Source organism: Labrus bergylta, chromosome 9 (assembly GCF_963930695.1).
Source record: "Labrus bergylta chromosome 9, fLabBer1.1, whole genome shotgun sequence".
NCBI lineage: Eukaryota > Metazoa > Chordata > Actinopteri > Labriformes > Labridae > Labrus > Labrus bergylta.
Window position 1 is genome coordinate 12,401,931 of NC_089203.1, and position 18,755 is coordinate 12,420,685.

At 42.5% G+C, this 18,755-nt stretch overlaps 1 protein-coding gene across 4 annotated transcripts in view; it reads right to left on the reverse strand.

Moving 5' to 3' along the window:
• Positions 1-515: 515 nt before the first annotated feature.
• Positions 516-18,755, reverse strand: part of nexmifb (neurite extension and migration factor b) — a 51,811-nt gene continuing 33,571 nt past the window's right edge. For 3 of the 4 annotated variants that reach the window (XM_065958753.1, XM_020647870.2, XM_065958752.1), the window contains exons 2-3: positions 13,432-13,559; positions 516-8,034 (exon numbers count right to left, since the gene is read on the reverse strand). In XM_065958753.1, coding sequence (XP_065814825.1) covers positions 3,812-8,034; positions 13,432-13,510 — 4,302 coding nt within the window. In that variant the 5' untranslated portion in view covers positions 13,511-13,559 and the 3' untranslated portion in view covers positions 516-3,811. The remainder of the gene's footprint in view (positions 8,035-13,431; positions 13,560-18,755) is intronic. The other variant, XR_010666859.1, reaches the window with a different exon arrangement.

Consider the following 18,755-nt stretch of genomic DNA (forward strand, 5'->3'; position numbering starts at 1 on the left):
AGCTCCAATTAAGCATGCCAGAATGAGTTGCAGTGCAGACCACAGCGGCCTAGCTCAGAGTTATGGATGAGCAGTCACTCTAGCGATGCCTGACCCTGTGTGCTAATTAGATATGACATTAAAATAACATGAGCTAGAGCCAGACTTGTGCACAAATTAAAAAGGTGTTTGGTCCAAGAATATTTCCATATAACAAAGGCAGACTTACTTGAATATGGTTTGCACTAATCTTACACACTTTGTGGTGAGAACAAATTGAATAATCACGGCCTATTACTATTATTGTAGTAGTGCCAAAAAAATGGGTGAACAGATGGGTGAGAGTATGTTTTTGACAGGTATGTTACATCTCTGCACCTGAATGTGATAACCTTTTATAAATAGACTTTCAAATGGGCTGAGTATGTTTGGTGAAAAGTAAATAGTGATGGTTTTTGTTGTTGTTGTTTTTATTGAAGTATCCGGCTACAGCAAAGGGTGGGAGGTAAAAACACAACCCAGCTCTCTTCAGAAAGCAGCATTCAAAATCTTATTTTAATTTGTATATTTACTCCATAAACATTATTACAAAACTCAGCAAGTTACCAATATTACATTGTCACCGTACAGGCTTGATCACAAATATTTAAAACCTTTGCAACAGTTACAACAAAACAAAAAAAACAAAATAATACTCAAATAATTTACATGAAAATCTATAAAACAGCAAATTGTTCACAAATTATATTTTTTCCAAGTTTTCATTTTTTTTTCTTTGCTTATTTGTGTTTTCACAGTAACACAACACTCTCACAACAAGATCATGGTCTTATTACAAAACTCCCAACAAAATGTAAATAGTTCTAGTTTTCTGTTGATACTTTCATATTTTGGTTTTTAAAACCAGAAACTCGTCATTTTATATCCTTTCCACTGCCCACAGAGGCGCTTAAAAGGTTACTCACACACACAAATACTTCACAGCACTTTCTAAGAAAAATATACACTTACAAAATATGTTACAAATTGGCACACAAAAAATATACAAGATTTTGTAGTGTCAAGAGTTCATTAAGATTCCTTCTTGTAACAACTCTAGACAGTATATATAAAGCTCGGTAATCTTTTAATTAAAAGAGCAAAAGTAATTCCAATCAATGTCAAAGAATCATGAAGTGAATACATCAAACATAACATTATAATATACATTCATAAAGAGGGTTAGGTACCTAATCTACTTTGCATTTCTTTTTTTAAATCTGGGTAAACAAACAGAATCAAAAAAAATAAAATAAAACAATTGTCTGCTTTCTTAGCACCATTAACATGAGGCAGCTCAACAGTGGCACATTTTTTTACCAAAAAAAAAAAGAGAGAAGAAAATTAAAAACTATGAACTCAGAAAGTACATTCAATTTGACAATAGGCAGAAATGAGAGAAGGCAGACTTAATGGGCTTGCAGCCCATGTGGAGCTTCCCATCAGCAGCTTGTCTTGGTCCTAACCCTGATACACTGGAGAAAAGAAACAAAGGATCATGGCGGAGAGGAGAGAAAAAAAGAGATAGAAAGATTGATTATGATTCTTGCCATATGCAAGCAATTAATTACCATCACCTGTGCGTCAGAATTACCGTATCCAATGTGACAAGGCCTGTTTTTACGTCAAGCCTCCATGTGTCCACATATTTCTGAGCAATCTAACAGCTGTGCTTCAAATTCATGTTCAAAACAGAAACAAACTATTGGCCAATTGTTTCCTTTAATAACTGAAAGACTAAATGTTGTAGGAGGGGCTCTGTGTTCTCCTTAAGTTCATTCAGTATATATAATCCAAACATTTTAAAGTCTATCAAACATGATTGTATGATTCATTTCATTTCAAGGTGGATTTTTAAGGAGTGAGGCAGTGAATGAGCCCAAAGTAATTTACATTAATAGCCTGGGAATATGCAGGATCAGATAGCACCACGGTTTTTTTTACCTTTACTTGGCCTTGATTTTTAGTTGACGATATTTTTTTACCAAATACTAACCCATCCAAACTGAGATGACACTAAAAGTCAATGTGTAAATAAAAGTGCAGTCAGAAGAAATAAATACAAATTTGATATCATGTAAAAAAATAAGAAGAATTAATAAAAATAATCAGAAAGAAAATTCACCATTGGTGCAACTTATAAAAGATGGCAGTGTTAAGTAATACATTACATGAGGATGTCAAGAATAATTACTGTTTAAATTACCATTTAAGGTAAGATATGAGTAAGATTCCCAAGTGGAGTTAACGCAAAGACATGCTTTCCTTCATTTACAAGATTACTAATTTGATTTTTACTGAAAACTGCTTTCACATTCACATTTAGCCTAACTGCAAAAATGTCCTGTCCATTCACGGCTGATGTGTGCATCAGAATCTCTATGAGTAATAAACTGCCTTGATTATTCAGTATAAAACAACTATTCAGTGGGGAACAGCCCCGACTGACATACAGTATAAATTCCTTGCTTACCCTAAAACATCTGCACTACCCTTTCCTTGGTCCAGAGAAAGCTCATTTGAGCCTCTCGTTTTTCATCTTCATCCTCTACTGTAACCTTCAGAGCAGATCTCCCCTTTGCCTCTCTTTTGTTGCTTCTCAGTGCCAGGCGATGTTGAGGTAAATTGAATTTGGCAAACAAAGTGGGGGAAACAAGGAGAATTCAAAGTCTTTCTGATTTGGTTTAGTGAGTGGTGGCGTACCACTGCCAGCTGTTGGTGCCTTTCATCAGAGAAGAGAGAAAAGTCCCAAATAAAGATTTCCTGTGGTGGCAAATCTCTGTGAGGAGTCTCCAACCCGAGCAGCCAATACTCCAATGGATAGAAAAGAGGAACAGCCAATATTCACACATATATAAGAGGTCATTTACACAGCATTGTTACTTTTGGCACATTGATTTTAAGATTATAATCATCTTTTTTTGCAAATATTGCATGTCCCTGTACAACAACATTGACAAAAATACTCTGAGGGTGGAGCTTTTATGAATTGGCAAGGCGTAAAAATGTAAATTTAGATAACCAGTTCCTCTTAACTCCAGAAGAAAAAGAAATGCTTGATAAAAGTAAATGGACAGTCATTCCAACCTTGAGGGGGAAAAAAAGACAACGTCTGATATGTCATCAATACAAAATGGTCCCATCTTGTGTGTTCAAGATGTCTTGAGCTTAAATAGGGCTCAATATTTGTAGGTTTCCCTCTTGAAATGAGCCAGGCAGTGTATGAAGGACAGCAACAACAGGACATCCATATTCTGCATACAAAAACAGATGAGGAGGAGGGGTGTGTAGATGTCACTCAATGCTTTGTGTATATAGCTACATCTTTAGGGAAAAGGGTAATAAATACATTAATCTGGGGAGAGCTAGTTCTGCTGAGAAAATACAAAAACAAAGTTCCTCAAAAAGGCGACAGAACTGTTTTCAAGGCTTAATCTTTTTTTTTTTTCAGACAAAAGTAAAACAAAACTGACTATAAGAAGAACAAACAAGGCAGAAACAACGAAAGCAAGAAAAATGCAGCCATGGTCGTTTCAAATCTCAATCAAGCTTGACACAATCACTCAATAGGTAGTTTGCAAAGTACAAGAAGTTTTTTCATGCAGATATTAATTTCCTCCTGGGGGCAGTGGGGTAAAAGGAAGTGGGAGTAGTCGGGGGTGGGGGGGGGGTGGGGGGGCGAAGTACTCATGCAGCTCTGGCATAGCGTCAGTGTGGGTATGCTTGGGAGGGGTGCTGAGCAGGTAGTTGGGAATAGTGAGAAGGGGGTGCAACAGCAGCTGATAACAAAATATTACCTCAGTTTTTCAAAAGAGGTCATCAGTGCTAAGTCCTTATTTGGGTCCCTCTCAGCTCGCTTCCCCTTCAGTGTCTCAATTCGAGGGAACTTTGCACTGGTCTTGTGGCGGTAGAGCTTTTTGTGTGCAGGGCCGGGGTTAATAAAGTTGGGTTTGTCAAACATGTTACAGCCCAGAGCTAGCTGGGGGAATAAGGGATGAGAAGCATTAAATTTGGCCTGGTTTTTCCCTCCCTTTCCCCCTGCCTTTCTGCCTCTCCCGGCCCCTGTTAGCGCGGCTCCTTTTTTCTTCAGGTCAGCCTCTGTGCCTGCCAAGATTTTGAGGGTCTTTAGGTTGAGACTATTGGCCTCAGAGGGCATGCAGGCCTCAGACATTGGATTCCAGAGTGGCTCAATGGAGGCCATCATGAACCTTTGGACCTCAGCCATGCCAGAGACAATGTTGGACAGAATATTGGAGGGCTCTTCAAATTCTCTCTGGTCGTCTCCAACCAGGCTGTTGCTCTCTGACCAGCCAGTGCCAGACCACTCCCCAATGCTACTACTGTCAGTCAGACCTGTGCCACAACCACCTGCTTGGTTCTTTGCTGCCTTACCCTCCAACATGGCCTTTATCTTTTTGGTGGAACGTGAGTTCTGTTTGGGGGTTTTGACCTTTTCTGACTTAGCAGCTCTGGGAGCCCGGACTTTCTTCGGGCCCTGTCCTGCAGCTGTTTGTTTGCAATTGCCTTTCCTCTTTGACTTAATGCTCTTTGCACCAGCCAAAGTTTCACCGGTCTGTTCATCAAATTCTGTAGCTCCCAGTTCCTTTTTATCTATAGTTAAAACATCTTGACTGTTAAAGTTGTGCAGTGGAAACTGGCTGTCTTCCGCTGTGTATGTATTTGCTGTGTGCTCTTGTTGCTGCATAACATCACAGTTCCACTTTGCCTCCCTATTACAATCCATAGTCATATCATTAACATCCTGGTATTCTCCAACATTGCCCGAGATCTTCATCTCACGTCCCACCACTTGCGGGGACAGATTTGGGGTTTCAGGTGGGGAAAGCTCTGACAGTGATGAGTGTCTAAACTTGTCGGGTGTGAAGTTGGAAATGTCCAGCAGGTCTGAGGACTCCCTGAGTGGGGTAAGGGCATCCACACTCTGCTGAATCACCACTTTAGGACTGCAATGAGCTAAGAAGTTGTCTCGGCCCTCCTCCTCACCCTCTCGCTCACAAGACTTGAGGCTGAGGGAGCTGTAATTGCTGGAGGAGGCTGACAGAGAACCCACTGAGTCATAGCTGATGAGCCTGCCATTGTCTGTACACAGGGACCCTCTCTGGTATTGCACCTGGCCTTCCACACAGGCAGCCTGACACACTTGCAGATCTGCCCCAGGCTGCAGCCCAGACTCAGTCAGGTAGCTCTTATCATAAAGCAGCCTGTCAGCCTCAGGGCTCAGCTGGCTGTAGTTAGACACTGGCATGTTGTCATTCAAGGGCACTGTAGCTGGGAAGTTGTTGGGTAAGATGGGAGTCTCAGGGGTCTCAGGCCCAAAGCTCTGGCTGTGGCTTGGGCATAGCTGTGGGTGCCACATACTGGGGAAGCTGGGGCAGTTCTGGGGAGATTGTTGTAGCTCTGACTCGGAGGGAGGGGAGAGGACACAGCTCTGAGCAAGCTGCAGAGAAGAAAACTGTTTCTCCTCTAGGGATAGCCCCAGTGGATACTGCTGCCTAGAGGACTGCTGGGGGAAATAAGGGATAGTTGCTCCACTGGAGGAGTCTGTAGCATCTAACAGGGTCTGCAGGTAGCCCCCTGGGATGACAGGGACACCCGCCTCCACCTCCTCCTCTGAGGGAGCTTTGTCAGGAGAGCAGTTGGACGAAACAAAGGGAAATCTCTCCTCAGATGTGTGAGCTGTGGTGGTATTGTCAGAGAAATGGGCTTTGACTGTGGTTGAGCTAATGCCTGCCTCTTCTAACTCAGCAGTAAGGTCCTCAATCTGTGCCGCAGCGACACAGGCATCCGTTTCATTTGTCACGCTCCTCCCCTCCTCTCCTTCTGCCTCTTTCATTTTCTTGCTCCTCAGCCTGGCTTCGCTTTTGAATTTCCTTATCCTGACTGTTTTATTTCCTCCCAATCTCCTCCCCTCCCTCTCCTCTCTCTCCTGGGAGCGGCTCTTGGCTGTGACTGTGTGCATGATGGAGTTTGTGTCTAATGTCACTGGGAGGCCTGGGGCTGCTGTTATTCCTGCTACCGTGGGGGTGGCCTCTTCTTTACTGACACCTCTCTGGCCCTGATCAGAGAGAGGGGAGCCCTGTGCTGTTGCTGATTGCTCCACAGTGTGAATCCTCTGAACCTTAAGCCTGTTTGCTATCTTGTATTTTCTTTTTGGATGACTAGAGTTAAAAGGACGATGATGGCGTCCGTTTAGATGAACGCCGCGTTGTTGTTTATCTCTGGCAGCCAGCTTAAGCTGTTCCTGTCTCTCTCTTTGCCTCTCATGCCAGAAATCCTTCAGAGGAGCCAGTCTCTCATATTTGCTTACTGTTTCTGTGTTTAAACTCACAGCAGCATCCACAGGTTCCAACCTGCCCAGTTTCACTGACATGAGTCTTTCTCCTTTGAACCTGTTGATGATGATGTACTTGATTACCACTGGTGGCTCTTTCCGACATGATTTCCGACGCTTCTTAGGACACCAGTCTACGTCCTCTTCCTCTTTTTGACCCGTAGGAACTTTCTCTTTTTTCTCTGCATTCTTCTCACTTTCAAGCGAATCAACATCATATAAGTAATCATCACTGTATCGAACCTTTCTCTTGGAGCGCAAACCATAGTTGAGAGGGTTAGATGGGCTGAGCAATCTCTTTGAGTGGCCCTTCTTAAATCTGCCCTCCTGCAGGGTGTCTGAGGAGGAGCCAGTGCAGGAGCTGTCATCGCTGAATTCACCTGACTCCTCTGTTGAATTGAAGTCCATTAGGTAGTTGACTTTGGGTGTTGACATGGGTGACCCTTGGGAACCATCAAGGGGGCTCTTACCACTGCAGTCCCCCACCTTTTCTTCCTGTCCTGTCTCCAGTATTAGCTCATTAGTTTTGGGCTGAGCATCCTCAACACTCCTCCTCAAGACTCCTGCTCCCTCCTCTTTCTTGGCACAGTTGGCCAGGACACTCGGGAAGAAGTTAAACTGTGTCTCTTCTTGGAGCACATTTGTTTTTTCCCTCATGTTGTCCTGGAAAGATTCGTAACGAATCTTCAATGAACAGACATCACTACTCAAAGTTGAGTCATCGTCTTCATCATCAAAGAGATTGTCAACATCTTCCTCAGAGAAGAGGTTGACTGACAGTTCATTCTTAGAACACAGGTCCAGCAGTTCCATTTTACTCTCGCTGATGAAGGATTCAAAGTAGCCCCAGTCCTGGCTGGCATTGGCCAGCAGAACCTCCTCTCCGCTCACTTTGTCCAATAACAGTCCCTCATACAGGTTTTTAGCTGTCACATCATCCTCAGGGTCATCGCAGTCCTCCGTTGTTTTGTTTTCATCCTCTCTCTTGCCCTCACCTGGGGCCTTCGGCAGAGGAAAGCTAAGTAGCTGGTCAGAGAGGAGCTGTTCACCATAATGACTCACTGCCTCCCCCGCATGGCTCAGGCACTGGATGCTGATATTGTTGATGTCAGAGAAGTCTTCTCGGCTCACATCTCCTATCCTCACACTTAACCCAGTCTCTGTGTCATGGTTGGTGTTTGGGTCGAGGGGTGGGTTCTGGATGGAATTAGGGTCAGTAGCATCCCGGGTCTCGATGAAGCAGCCGAGGCAGGTGCGTGTAGGCTGAAGAAGACACTCATCCGTCAGGACAGACACCGTGCCAGGCTCCATCATTGTAGTTGACAGAGGGAGTGCAACAGGCAGCAGAAGAGACGTCTTCTGGGTGTCTCCTTTTGGGTCCCAAGAGCTTACAGCTTGAGTGGGAAGTGATGTGGGAGTGGGGGTGTGCTGAAGCTGGGGGACTACAGTCGGCGCATCATCAGTGGGGGGGCAAGGGGTTGCTGTTAGACTCAAAGAGGAGTCAGTGTCAAGGGGAACAGAGAGTGTTGGTGATGTGGGCGTGGTCCTCTGGTGAGTTTGGCAGGCCTGCTGTGAAGTCTCTGCGGCAGGAGGAGATGAGGCTGGAGGGAGAGCAGCATCAACAAGGCCGCACAGACTCAGATCACCGCTCTGCTCACATATCCCTGCAGGGGGAAAAAATGAAAAGATTTTAGCTCTTTCAACTTATCTGAAGGTAAATTACATTGTTTTTGTTCTGTAGTTGCACTGACATTTCTTCTGGGTGTCTGAAATGCAATTAGTGTCAATTAACCCCCCAGGGTTTGATACTGTATGTCATCTAGTAATGCCAGCCTCAAACCGTTTGGGTATTGGCAAATTATGTAAGGACAACTTCTTTTCTGCACCACTTGCTGTTCTAATGTTAAGTTAAGAGAAGCCAGATATAACAGAACCATTAAATGCTTCTTGTAAATGATCAGAACAAATAAAAAACAAAGAAGGTGGTTCACAAAATGGGTCACCTACTTCATGTGAAGTAAACAGTGTGGCATAATGGAAAGTGACAAAGAGCAGACAGAAATACACTTCCTCTATTAAATAAACCAAAGTGAGCGTTCTTTTTTCCTACTACTGAATGTATGAGATCAAAGGAATGCAGTATTCTCGCATGATCTCCCCATCCCTTTAAGATGTCATCTATATGGAAGCAGATCCAACTTAGCACTAATGATACCATAAAATTTAACATTAACAATAGCACTAATAACTACAGTGAAACTCAGTTTGGTGATTTTCTCCAGGTCGATTGTGACAATATCTTAATCAGTTGAAGACATCCATCTGATGAGTAACAATCAAAACCCACAGAAGCGGGCTTGTAGCAGCAGGCAGATAGCTTTGTTTGCTCTGCATAATTAGATGACAGCAGCGGAGGCAGGTACGTACACATGGGACACGACAGGCCCATATGTTGGAAACTGTATAACCAATATCATCTACACCTGCCTCCCTCTACAATCCCAAGCTGCTGCTTTCACACTTATTCCTTAAAATCACACCTGAAAAAAAATGAAATTAAAAACCAAACCACATCAATTAATGTTCTCCCAGAGGTTAACTAGCAACATCCCCCATTTTAGAGTAAATGCACCTAATCATTATTGAGGTATTAATACATGCTTGAGAGGAAGACTGCTTAAATAACATTGTTCAATATAGCAGCATTGATGCTGAGTAAAACCTTTGAATGTTGGTATAATTTGAGAGTGATTTAAAAAGGTAATGACATTTCTGAGAGCAGGTGTCTTTGGCTCTGTGGCCCGCAGACACTCAGGAGCAACCGCAATGCTTACTACAAGCATACAATTGAAATATGCCCCTCTGGACTCACACAAACTGTTATACAGGAGTAGCATCTTGTCTGTGGCTGCAGGAGGATCACAGTGAGGTGTTTGCTATTGTTTTTCTTCTGTCTTTGAGCTAAAATGACCTCAAACAGAAGTATGATACTGATACTGACGCATGAATATGTGGAGTCTAGACTAATATCCTTTAAATGGGGAATTGTTAAAAAGCTCAGTTGGTAGAGCAGGTGCCCCATATACAGAAGCTACAGTCCTTAGCACATTGAGCTCGAGGTCAACTCGTAGCCTCTGCCATTTGTTGGACCCTGCTAGGGCTGAGCGATGCATCACAAAAACCTGCTTTTTATTTTCACAACAGATAAAAGCAACATAGGACAGTGCAACACAAACATGATGGGATACAACCAAGAAAAATAACAAATTCCACTGTTTGTTAAATATTTCACTGGAGCGGTAGCAATATAAATAAAGTGCTATAGTGCTGCTTGAAAGTGCACTCATGGTTTAAAGAAAATTAAGTGCATTCATTTCACAAGGAACATACGGAAGTTTGCATATGTTGCTCTTAGCCCTGGGCAGCCTGTACCTCCGACCAGAGGGACGAAGAACACATTTCTCCAAAAGAGAGAGAGAGGATGGTTTCATTTGGAATTGAATGTAAACAGTGCCAATGCCTCAAATCTAACAAGTAATTTTGCAGGACTTGAAGATAAGGAAAATATAAAGAAAAGATGACTTATCTCTTTCATTAGCCCAGCATAGAAGCCAAGCCTCAGATAGAGGGAAATTATAAAAACAGGGGGAGAAATTAACTTCCTTTATCCTCTCCTGCATGCGTGAAACCTAAGCGGCCACCTAATATTGCCAAAAGATTGTACAAAATGACTGTGAAACATTAAACTCATATTGAAAAATATGTTTCCTCAGGGTTTATAATGGATTAACAATCTATCCTACCCCAATGTCTGTATGTGCATGTAGGAGAGAGAGAGAGAGAGTGTGTGCATGCATGGATGCATGTGAGCGCGTGTGTGTATGAGAGTGATAGAGTGTGAGTATTGGCTTGGGGGTATAGTGTTATCGAGAGGCCATCTGTCTCCAGCTGGACCATTAGCTCTTCAGCTGTTCAGAATGTGCCACAGATCAGTCAGTCAGACAGGTACACAAACACAGACACACACACTCACACACATGGGGTCTCTTAGTGATGATTGTAGATGACAAATCAAGTTTGACATTAGAGGTCAGAATGGGATCAGCAGACAGATATTCACAGATAAGCCAGCGTAATGTTACTACTGCTACTGAGCTGGCAAATGTAAACAAGATAAACATCAAAAATACTTACTGCTGCCAGGATTCAATACGTAGCTAACAGAAAGAGCAGCTTCTACACTGATAAAAACACTCTGACATCATCACACAGTTGTAGTTTTTTTTTTTTCAGCATTGTTCTTGAATAGAAACCGATGCTGGATGTGACACAACTCATGCAAGCTGGCATGGACTGTCACCAGCGAGCATATGGATGGACCCCGGCTGCTGGCAGGAGGTGGTGATCTTCTGATCTCAGCCCTGCCAAGCCCTGCCATGCTAGACAGCCCCACCACCGCCAAACTAGACCAGACCAGACCAGACCAGTTAGCGCTCAGAGCTCTTGGAGTCTGGTGTATCTTTCGAGCCATGACATTCAGGGATTCGTCCACCTGAGCAGCTCGAGCTGCTTTGTGCCAGGCGGCTCCACAGGGAGACAAGCCCATGCTGAGGGACATGGTCATGGACACGAGGAGCGAGAGAGAGAGACAAGTTGGCGTCTGTGGCCTTATCTATTAATGTGTCAGATGCCACACACACACACACACACACACACACACACACACACACACACACACACACACACACACACACACACACACACACACACACATGCACAGGAACACAAACTCTGCACGCTTCTTTCTTTTTGTTTACTACCCACTATCAGTCACTGTATTTGGGATAAAAGCAATATTTTTTAAACAATATTTCAATATAACTAGCATCTGTCCCCGATATTAAAACAGCCATGAGAAATGTTGTTTTGTTTTGTGGACAATACAAAATGATTATATGAGTGCTTATCCAGTGGAAGTATAGTATTCTCAGAAGACAAATCTTCTGCTTCCTTTGAAACAGCTTAATTATAACTCAAAACTTTCCAGAAAATGATGTTGACAAAGGCTTTCTTTGTCTGCATGCTGTAAGTTGTTTTGTTGACCAAGTGACAGGCAACAGGAAAAACTTAAAATAAATGTTGACTCTTATAGCTCATTGGTTCCCAACCTTTTTCCCCTGACACCCCCCCCCCTCCTCCGACATGTATCTAAGAGAAGCTGAACCCACACAAAACGAAAATTGATACACTGCTGTCAAAAATAAACACAAGATTAAAATAACGTTTGTTAAAATCCCTACAAAATACACATTCACACTTGTTTCTACCAAAATACCTTTGTATAAATTATCCAGTAAGTGTGTAGTCGTGATTTTAGTTAATATGTGCAAATGCAATTTGACAAACTCAGAGCACAAGTCTTGTATCCCCCTGAAATCTCTTGTGCCCCCCAGGCGGGGCTCGGACCCCTAGGGTTGGGAATCAATGTTGTAACTGACAGTCTTGTTTATTTCTCTGTGTTATATAGAGGCATCAGTATTTCATTGAAGACTGTTTTATAACCATTTAAAATAGCCCCACAGTCGGTTGAACATGAATCAAAAGAATCTCTCCGTCCTTGTGGCTGAGGGAATAAAATAGCTTGAATATCACATTATTAAGTACAATTCAAAGGAAAAAAGCTGACATGGCCTTTTCCTTCCTCTAATGGCTTTCTGAAATAATTTCTCTCTCCCATCCCCCCTTTCCATCTCCTTGTCTCCCCTTTTCTGTGCGCTATCTCCTTCCCTTCAAACTTGCCTGCTCCTGATCCCCTCTATAAGAAGGCTTTCACATTTGTTAAATGCAGAGCTAGCCGTTCTGTGGCTCAGCCACATGGGGTGTCAACTCATCCAGCTGGTAGGCCAGACACAGAAGCCACTTGCTACCTATTGCTCCATCTTCACTATATGACATTTTGTGAATGGTGGGGGGAAATCAATCCAGCTAGTACAGGATGTTCATAATAAGTGGTGAGTAACTGCAGCATGATTCATGGCTATCCTCCTCAGAGAGCTGCCCTATTCCTGCTCAATGGAGACGCTTTCACCCTTTTCTCTATCGCTCTTTTTCCTACACTTATTCTCCACACTCTCCCTTTTCCACTTTTCCTCTGAAGGAACAGGTAAGTGCAAGGGATAATCTGTATGATTCAGTTCAGTGAGACCCCGCTGAGCCTGTCCAGAGCTGAAACAATAAGATACATCTCGTCTAAAGATCAGGGATGTTTAAGAGGTATGTTTAAGAGGTCTGTATTTGTGGCTGAAATTGTCTATTTTAAATGCAGTTGTTCTAAAGAAGTAATGTACATGAGGTGTACATGAAAGGGACAGCACTGCAGACATACCTGCTTTAACTACGATCAAATTTAGAATCAAGAGCACTGAAATCTTACAATCAATGCAATGTTCAGACTGTTGGAAATCACAAAAAGGCTGCTGTTACAACCAAACACAAAAATCCAATGTACAGATACATCAGAAGAAGAAAAAGATGCGTTAGGCATACTCCCTCTAGTGTAAATAAAAGAATGATTGCACTGACTCCTACATTTCTATATTTTACAAGAAAGGGTAGATGTTATAAAACTGAGTTAAGGAAGCATCAGGAGAGAGGATAACAACTGCATTAAAAGCTTAATTTCATGAGTCTTTTCCACTTTTCATTCCAGGGAAAAGACATTGTGTGTTTCACATTCCATAAATCTCGTCAAAGAGCTTTAAAACTGAGGGTTGAAGGCTAATTTGAGAAACTAGTTTCATGGCATGTGCTTATACTAATTATTTTTTTGAAATGTTTCATATCTGAGAGAACAGTTGTCATTTTACTTTCATTTATTCGTATAAATGCTTGATTGTTCTTGGGAAAATTAAAACTTGCTGCTTTCAGATCAACAACCAGGTATCTCTAAATATTCAAAGCAAAGTACAAATGATATGTGTGCATATGTGCATTTCACGTTTAAAAGAAGGGAATATTACATTAACAAGCTAAAAAACTTTAAAAAAAAAGAAAGTAGTCACCTGTTTTCTCTGCACTTGCATTTTCTGGTTCTGAAGTCTTCACAATCAATGTGAGACTGCTTTCTGTTAACACATCCATCAATACGGCTCAACGCTTCACCTCCTACGCATCATTTTGACTGTCCCACCTGTTGAAAGAGAGAGGAAGAGAGAGAAGCAGGACAGAAAAAGACAAAAAAAAGAGCCGTTAGTACAAATAAAATCTTTAAAGGGTGACTTCCATGGGTCAAATCAGAACAAGATTAACACTGGCACACTAGGTTTCATTACAACAAAGAAAAGAACATGTCAAAAATAGTTCAATGGACTCCTTCACACAGGGGCAGAATCTTAAGGTGCAAAGCACTAACGTTTCGACGCACTGCGTTTTCCTCGGAGTCAAAAAGGAAAATATTAAATTGCTTTTATTATAGAAAAAGCTGCAAACACGAGAGCAACATAAAAAGGGGCTCTGGGGCTGCACCAAACAACCACTCATTTCTTCTCTTTGTTTCTGATTCGTGTCTAAGATTAATTCAAACTTTACCAGCCAAGAAAGTACACAAAGAATCACATCCGAGATCACTATGGAAACTGTATGCAACACTATCCTATTTTAAGCTTCATTTAAAATTTATGGCAGAGTTGTTAACCTATGCGAGCCTTGCATAGGCGGCTCTGAGCATATTTGTTTATTGTAATTAGCCAATCCTACGTTTCTATGTGCCTCTGCTGCAGGAACAAAACAAAAAAAAAACCTGGCTCGAAGACGACAGTTGAAAGAGTTGCGACTGAGGGGGTTAGTAAACTCGGGAAAGTGACATTACTTTTTTAACTGTAGCGAGTGATGGTGGAGGTTGGGAGATGACAGAGTGCTTGTGTAGCAGGATGCAGTGGTAGCACAAGAAAATACATTAAAGTAAAGAGAGAGAGGAGAGGTTGAAGTTTGTCAGCCTCTTGAAAACAGGTGTGGTAAGAGAAAAAAAAAGGCACATTAACTTTGCCTGATTCCTTGAAGAATAATCACGATTCACGAGACTCTGGGCCTGTAAATGATGAACATTTGGTTCTGTGGCCTCCTGCCTGTTTATATTGTTTTCTCTTTACAGCTCCTGCAGTCCTCCTCTGTAGGAGCAGTGCTGCAGGATGACAAATGAGCCAGGGGAGGGGATCTAATAACATGATCTCCTCGTGGTGTGAAAACGGCTGCTGGGAGATTAAGACAGACGGCAGACAATAAGACAAAGGTAGTGTGCGGCTGACTGCAAACAACTGCCTCCTCTTTCATACTATTGCTTCTAAATGTCATTAGCTGTTCACTGACCTTAGGAAAACAGAGCTACCTGAAGGGAACCCCTGCTTCAGCTTACAGTTGCATTCACACCGGCTCAGTGGGTAATTATCTCATGAGCCATCACATCGGCTCATGCGTGCAGCAGGTACAAGGACCCTGTAGGTAGACCCAGCCAGACCGTGTTCCACTCCTCACAGAAAAGCCCACTTACTCCTAAAGTGCGCGTGGCATTTACTGAGCTAAAAGATGTTTTTCAGGTCATCATGTATCAATTTGACATACTAAGAAACTGAAATTCTACATCTGGCAATAAAAACATCCTCTTTGAAAAAAGAAAAAAAAAACTAGATGTGAAATTGGATATCCCATCCTGAACTGGCTGAACAAGCTGAGCACAGATATATCAATGCACCCAGAAAACGGGGAGGCAGAAGCATTATACTAGACAGAGGCTCCAGCCACTAAGCAGTGAGTCTACAGAATGGCGGGGACAAAACACACAGTTGGAATGCTGGTCAGGCTGCAGAGGTCCTGTCAGACCTCAGCGCCTAGAGCTGCATATGGATGTGTTGCAGGGTCGCGTCTGTTTGCGTGTTTAAGCCCAATTGTATGTGTGCTGGACAAAGCCCCAAGGCTGAGGATTCACAGCATCAGCATCCACTGCAGAAGCTGCTCATACAATCACACGTGTGAGAGAGAAAGAGGGAGAGAAAGAAGAACAGGGAGAGAGAGAGAGAGAGAGAGAGAGAGAAATTGAAAGCCAGGCATTTTACCACACTCCCAACACCCCTCCTGCCAAAGCCTCCAATGTGTTTATTTTCCACATTATTCATGATTCTCCTGTATGAACCCCCCCCCCACCCCCCTCCTTACCATCTTCGCAATTCTGTCAGGACCTGACGAGAGGCCATTTCAATAATGAAGACAGACTAACTGCAATAGAGAGTGCACATAAATTGGAACTACAGCCAACAAGCATGTCCAATTTGCCAAGCGGTTAAGCCTGATGTCTGGGTGCAAGCTTTAAGAGTGCCGCAGCTGCCGTCAACAGGTCTGTGCTGACCTGATTCATCCAGCCACATCATTAATACTTCACAGAGGGCACCATCATTTAACTCTGCTTCAGGAAACCACTCTTTAAACACCTCACATTAGGGCACGTAATCACTGTGCACTTATTTCTGAAACATTGTGTGTAAGAGAGTATCTAGTGCCGCTGACCCCTCCATTGTTCTAGCATGTGCGTCAGCGTTCAGAAACAGAAATGAAGACAAGAGCAGAGAATAGGAAAAAGCCAAACAGAATGATTAGAATTACACTTTCAAGCTCCCCTTTCCCTCCTCCCAACAGCATGTGTTAATGTGCAAGCTGGATAACAAGATAAGAACATGTTTACTCGCTCTATATGGAACTTATCAGCACCACAATCTAATTCCTGCAAGCCTATTTCCAAGTCCCCGTTTCTCTGTGGTTCACCTCCTTTCGATTGCATTTCTCCCCAATGAAGCGGCATCAAGAGCCATGGCTGGAGTGGGATCGTGTATAATTGCTGAAAATAGGAAGCCAGGTCCCACAGCAGCAGTATACGCAGGTACAAAGGGCCCATTGTCTCCGCAGAGGGACAGAGTCAGGGGCCAAGAAATAGATCCCCAACAGTGGCGCTCTCAGAGAGGGCAGAGCGCCACCGGGAACACTGATCCAAACAGACAGCGCTGAAATGGCGACTCCTCTACTCAGCACAGGTATACAGTTTCAGAGCAGGTTCACTGGCTTGCTGCACACAGGCCGAAGTAACGTGCATCACACACAACTCGTGGTAATACCTTTGAGCCTGCAGCACTCTGTGGCGCGAGAACAGAGCAACACGAATACAAAACAGGCACAAGAACACAAAAAAAAAAAACATTCAAACTACACACTGTAATAACAGGCATACAACAGATAGGACATTTTTGCCCATTTTAAAGGCCAGAACTTCGGAATGCTGCATGAAATATTCGATCAAAACACTTTTACTTAAAAAGCGAGTCAAGGCTCCTTTAACAGAAAAAGACTGCTTTGTTGAGTATTATTTTTATTTGACAGGTTTAGCCTCTGAATTTAGTTTGTGCTTTTATTGTAAAGAGGGCAGAATTGTTAAACACACAGCCACAAGCTGCAGAAGTCTGGTTCTTTGATTTTGAAAGAGCACTCCACACAGACAGGCTTCTACTGTCTTAAAAAGCCATCATTCACCTTTAACTGTGTCTTCAGCCCTGCCATTAGATAACAGTTACCTTTCTGTTATTAAACGATGGATAATGATGGACTGTAGATTCTTCATTGTGCAGCTGTTGTCTGTGTACTAGCAGAAGCCTCTGTTTCATCTGTGTTTCTACTCTCTCATCCCCCCCGCCCCCTTTTTCTCTCTCTCTCTGTATCCTCCTCACAAACATGATCATTGTCCTGTCGAAGGTCAACTGACCTCCTCACAATTGATGTCAGTGCTTTGATTCTGTGAGGGACGGACACATCCTCACGGTGCGTACCCACAGAAGGCAAACAGATATGGTTGAAATTGAAATCCCATTCATTGCAAGGTACAATTAACTGCCCAAAGCATGCTCAGATAATATGTACTGTACATGGAGCGCCACTTTTTTAATCAGTTTTTCTCCACGGTATGGTGGTAATAATGAAAAATACACCTTGTAAGTTGCTGGTTTGTTGGAAAAACACTCCTTAATTTAAGAAAACTCTTGACCAGAGAGGGTGCGAAACTATGTGTTGCTTTAAGTGGGTCCCCAGCATTCACAGGGCAGAACTGTCAAAGGATAACAAATCAAGCACTGGGATTCACCTATACGTCTGACTAATGTTTTGCTTGAACATCCTACAGATCACAAGTATGTTCTCAGAGATATGTAGTTAGAATCGGTTGTTTAGAATACAAACAAAAGCACAATATACATAAAATAACAGTTACATGAAATATTGGGATAAAACCCAAAAGAAGATTAACTTCATTATTTTCGTATTATTGGGGACAGTGAAACAAACTGTGGGGTAAAGACTGCCTTATTACCACCTTAAAAAACTGTTACGATGACCACGTTAGAAGCTACTGCTAATTTGTATGTCCATCAGACACAAAAACTATCTATTTGGAGTCTTGATGCTGTTCCATCTCACAATCTCTTTATCTCATTATCATAAATATTAAAGTGAATGAGCTGCCCCACTTCAACTGCTATTTACCAATATCAGTCATCCCTATTTCATTATCATTATAGTTGCTAAAGCTATTTAAGTGATCAGTCTATTTATTACCTTTGTTGTTCCTGCTTATACCGCACTGTTAGCATCATTACCGGCACTGTAGCTATAAATCTGTCTTATTCGCTGCTGCTGCTGCTGCTGTTGCTCTGTTTGTCTCTATCCTTCTCCTTCTTCCTTCATCTCCTGCTATCCTCTCTAAACCCAAACACAGTCTCGGCAGATGGCTGTTCAACACAAGTCTGGTTCTGTTCAAGGTTTCTGCCTCTTAAGTGTTTCCATCAATGTATATCCTTCTACACGTGTTTCTGCTGCTGTGCATCTCCTCCGTCAGCTGTTTACTGCTGTATTTGATCAAACATTCTCACCTAAAATCCCTGACAGAGCCACAGGGATAGCAGAGATATACTATCTTCAGATAATGATCGTCAATCATGGGCTGCTGAAGAGCCCTGTGAGCATCAGATAGGTGGAGATTTACTATGAATCTGGATTATGGAGCTTGATTTTTATCTGCACTGCACAACCTGCAGAGCCAGATCCGCACAATCGGAACCACTGTTACCTGAGTCCATCATTTACTCTACAGCCAACCCTTCTTTGTTCTCCATGAAATCGTTTTTTTTTTTTTTTTTTTTTACGACTGACACAATAGGCAGTGAGCGCTATCTTTGCTTCAGAGATGAGTGGATTATAATGATCTCATCTGTGGTCATTTATATTTTAACCCATATTAGATGAAAATGTCACAATTAACATTTTCACCACTCTTTTTAAAGACTTCATTCCGTGTTTC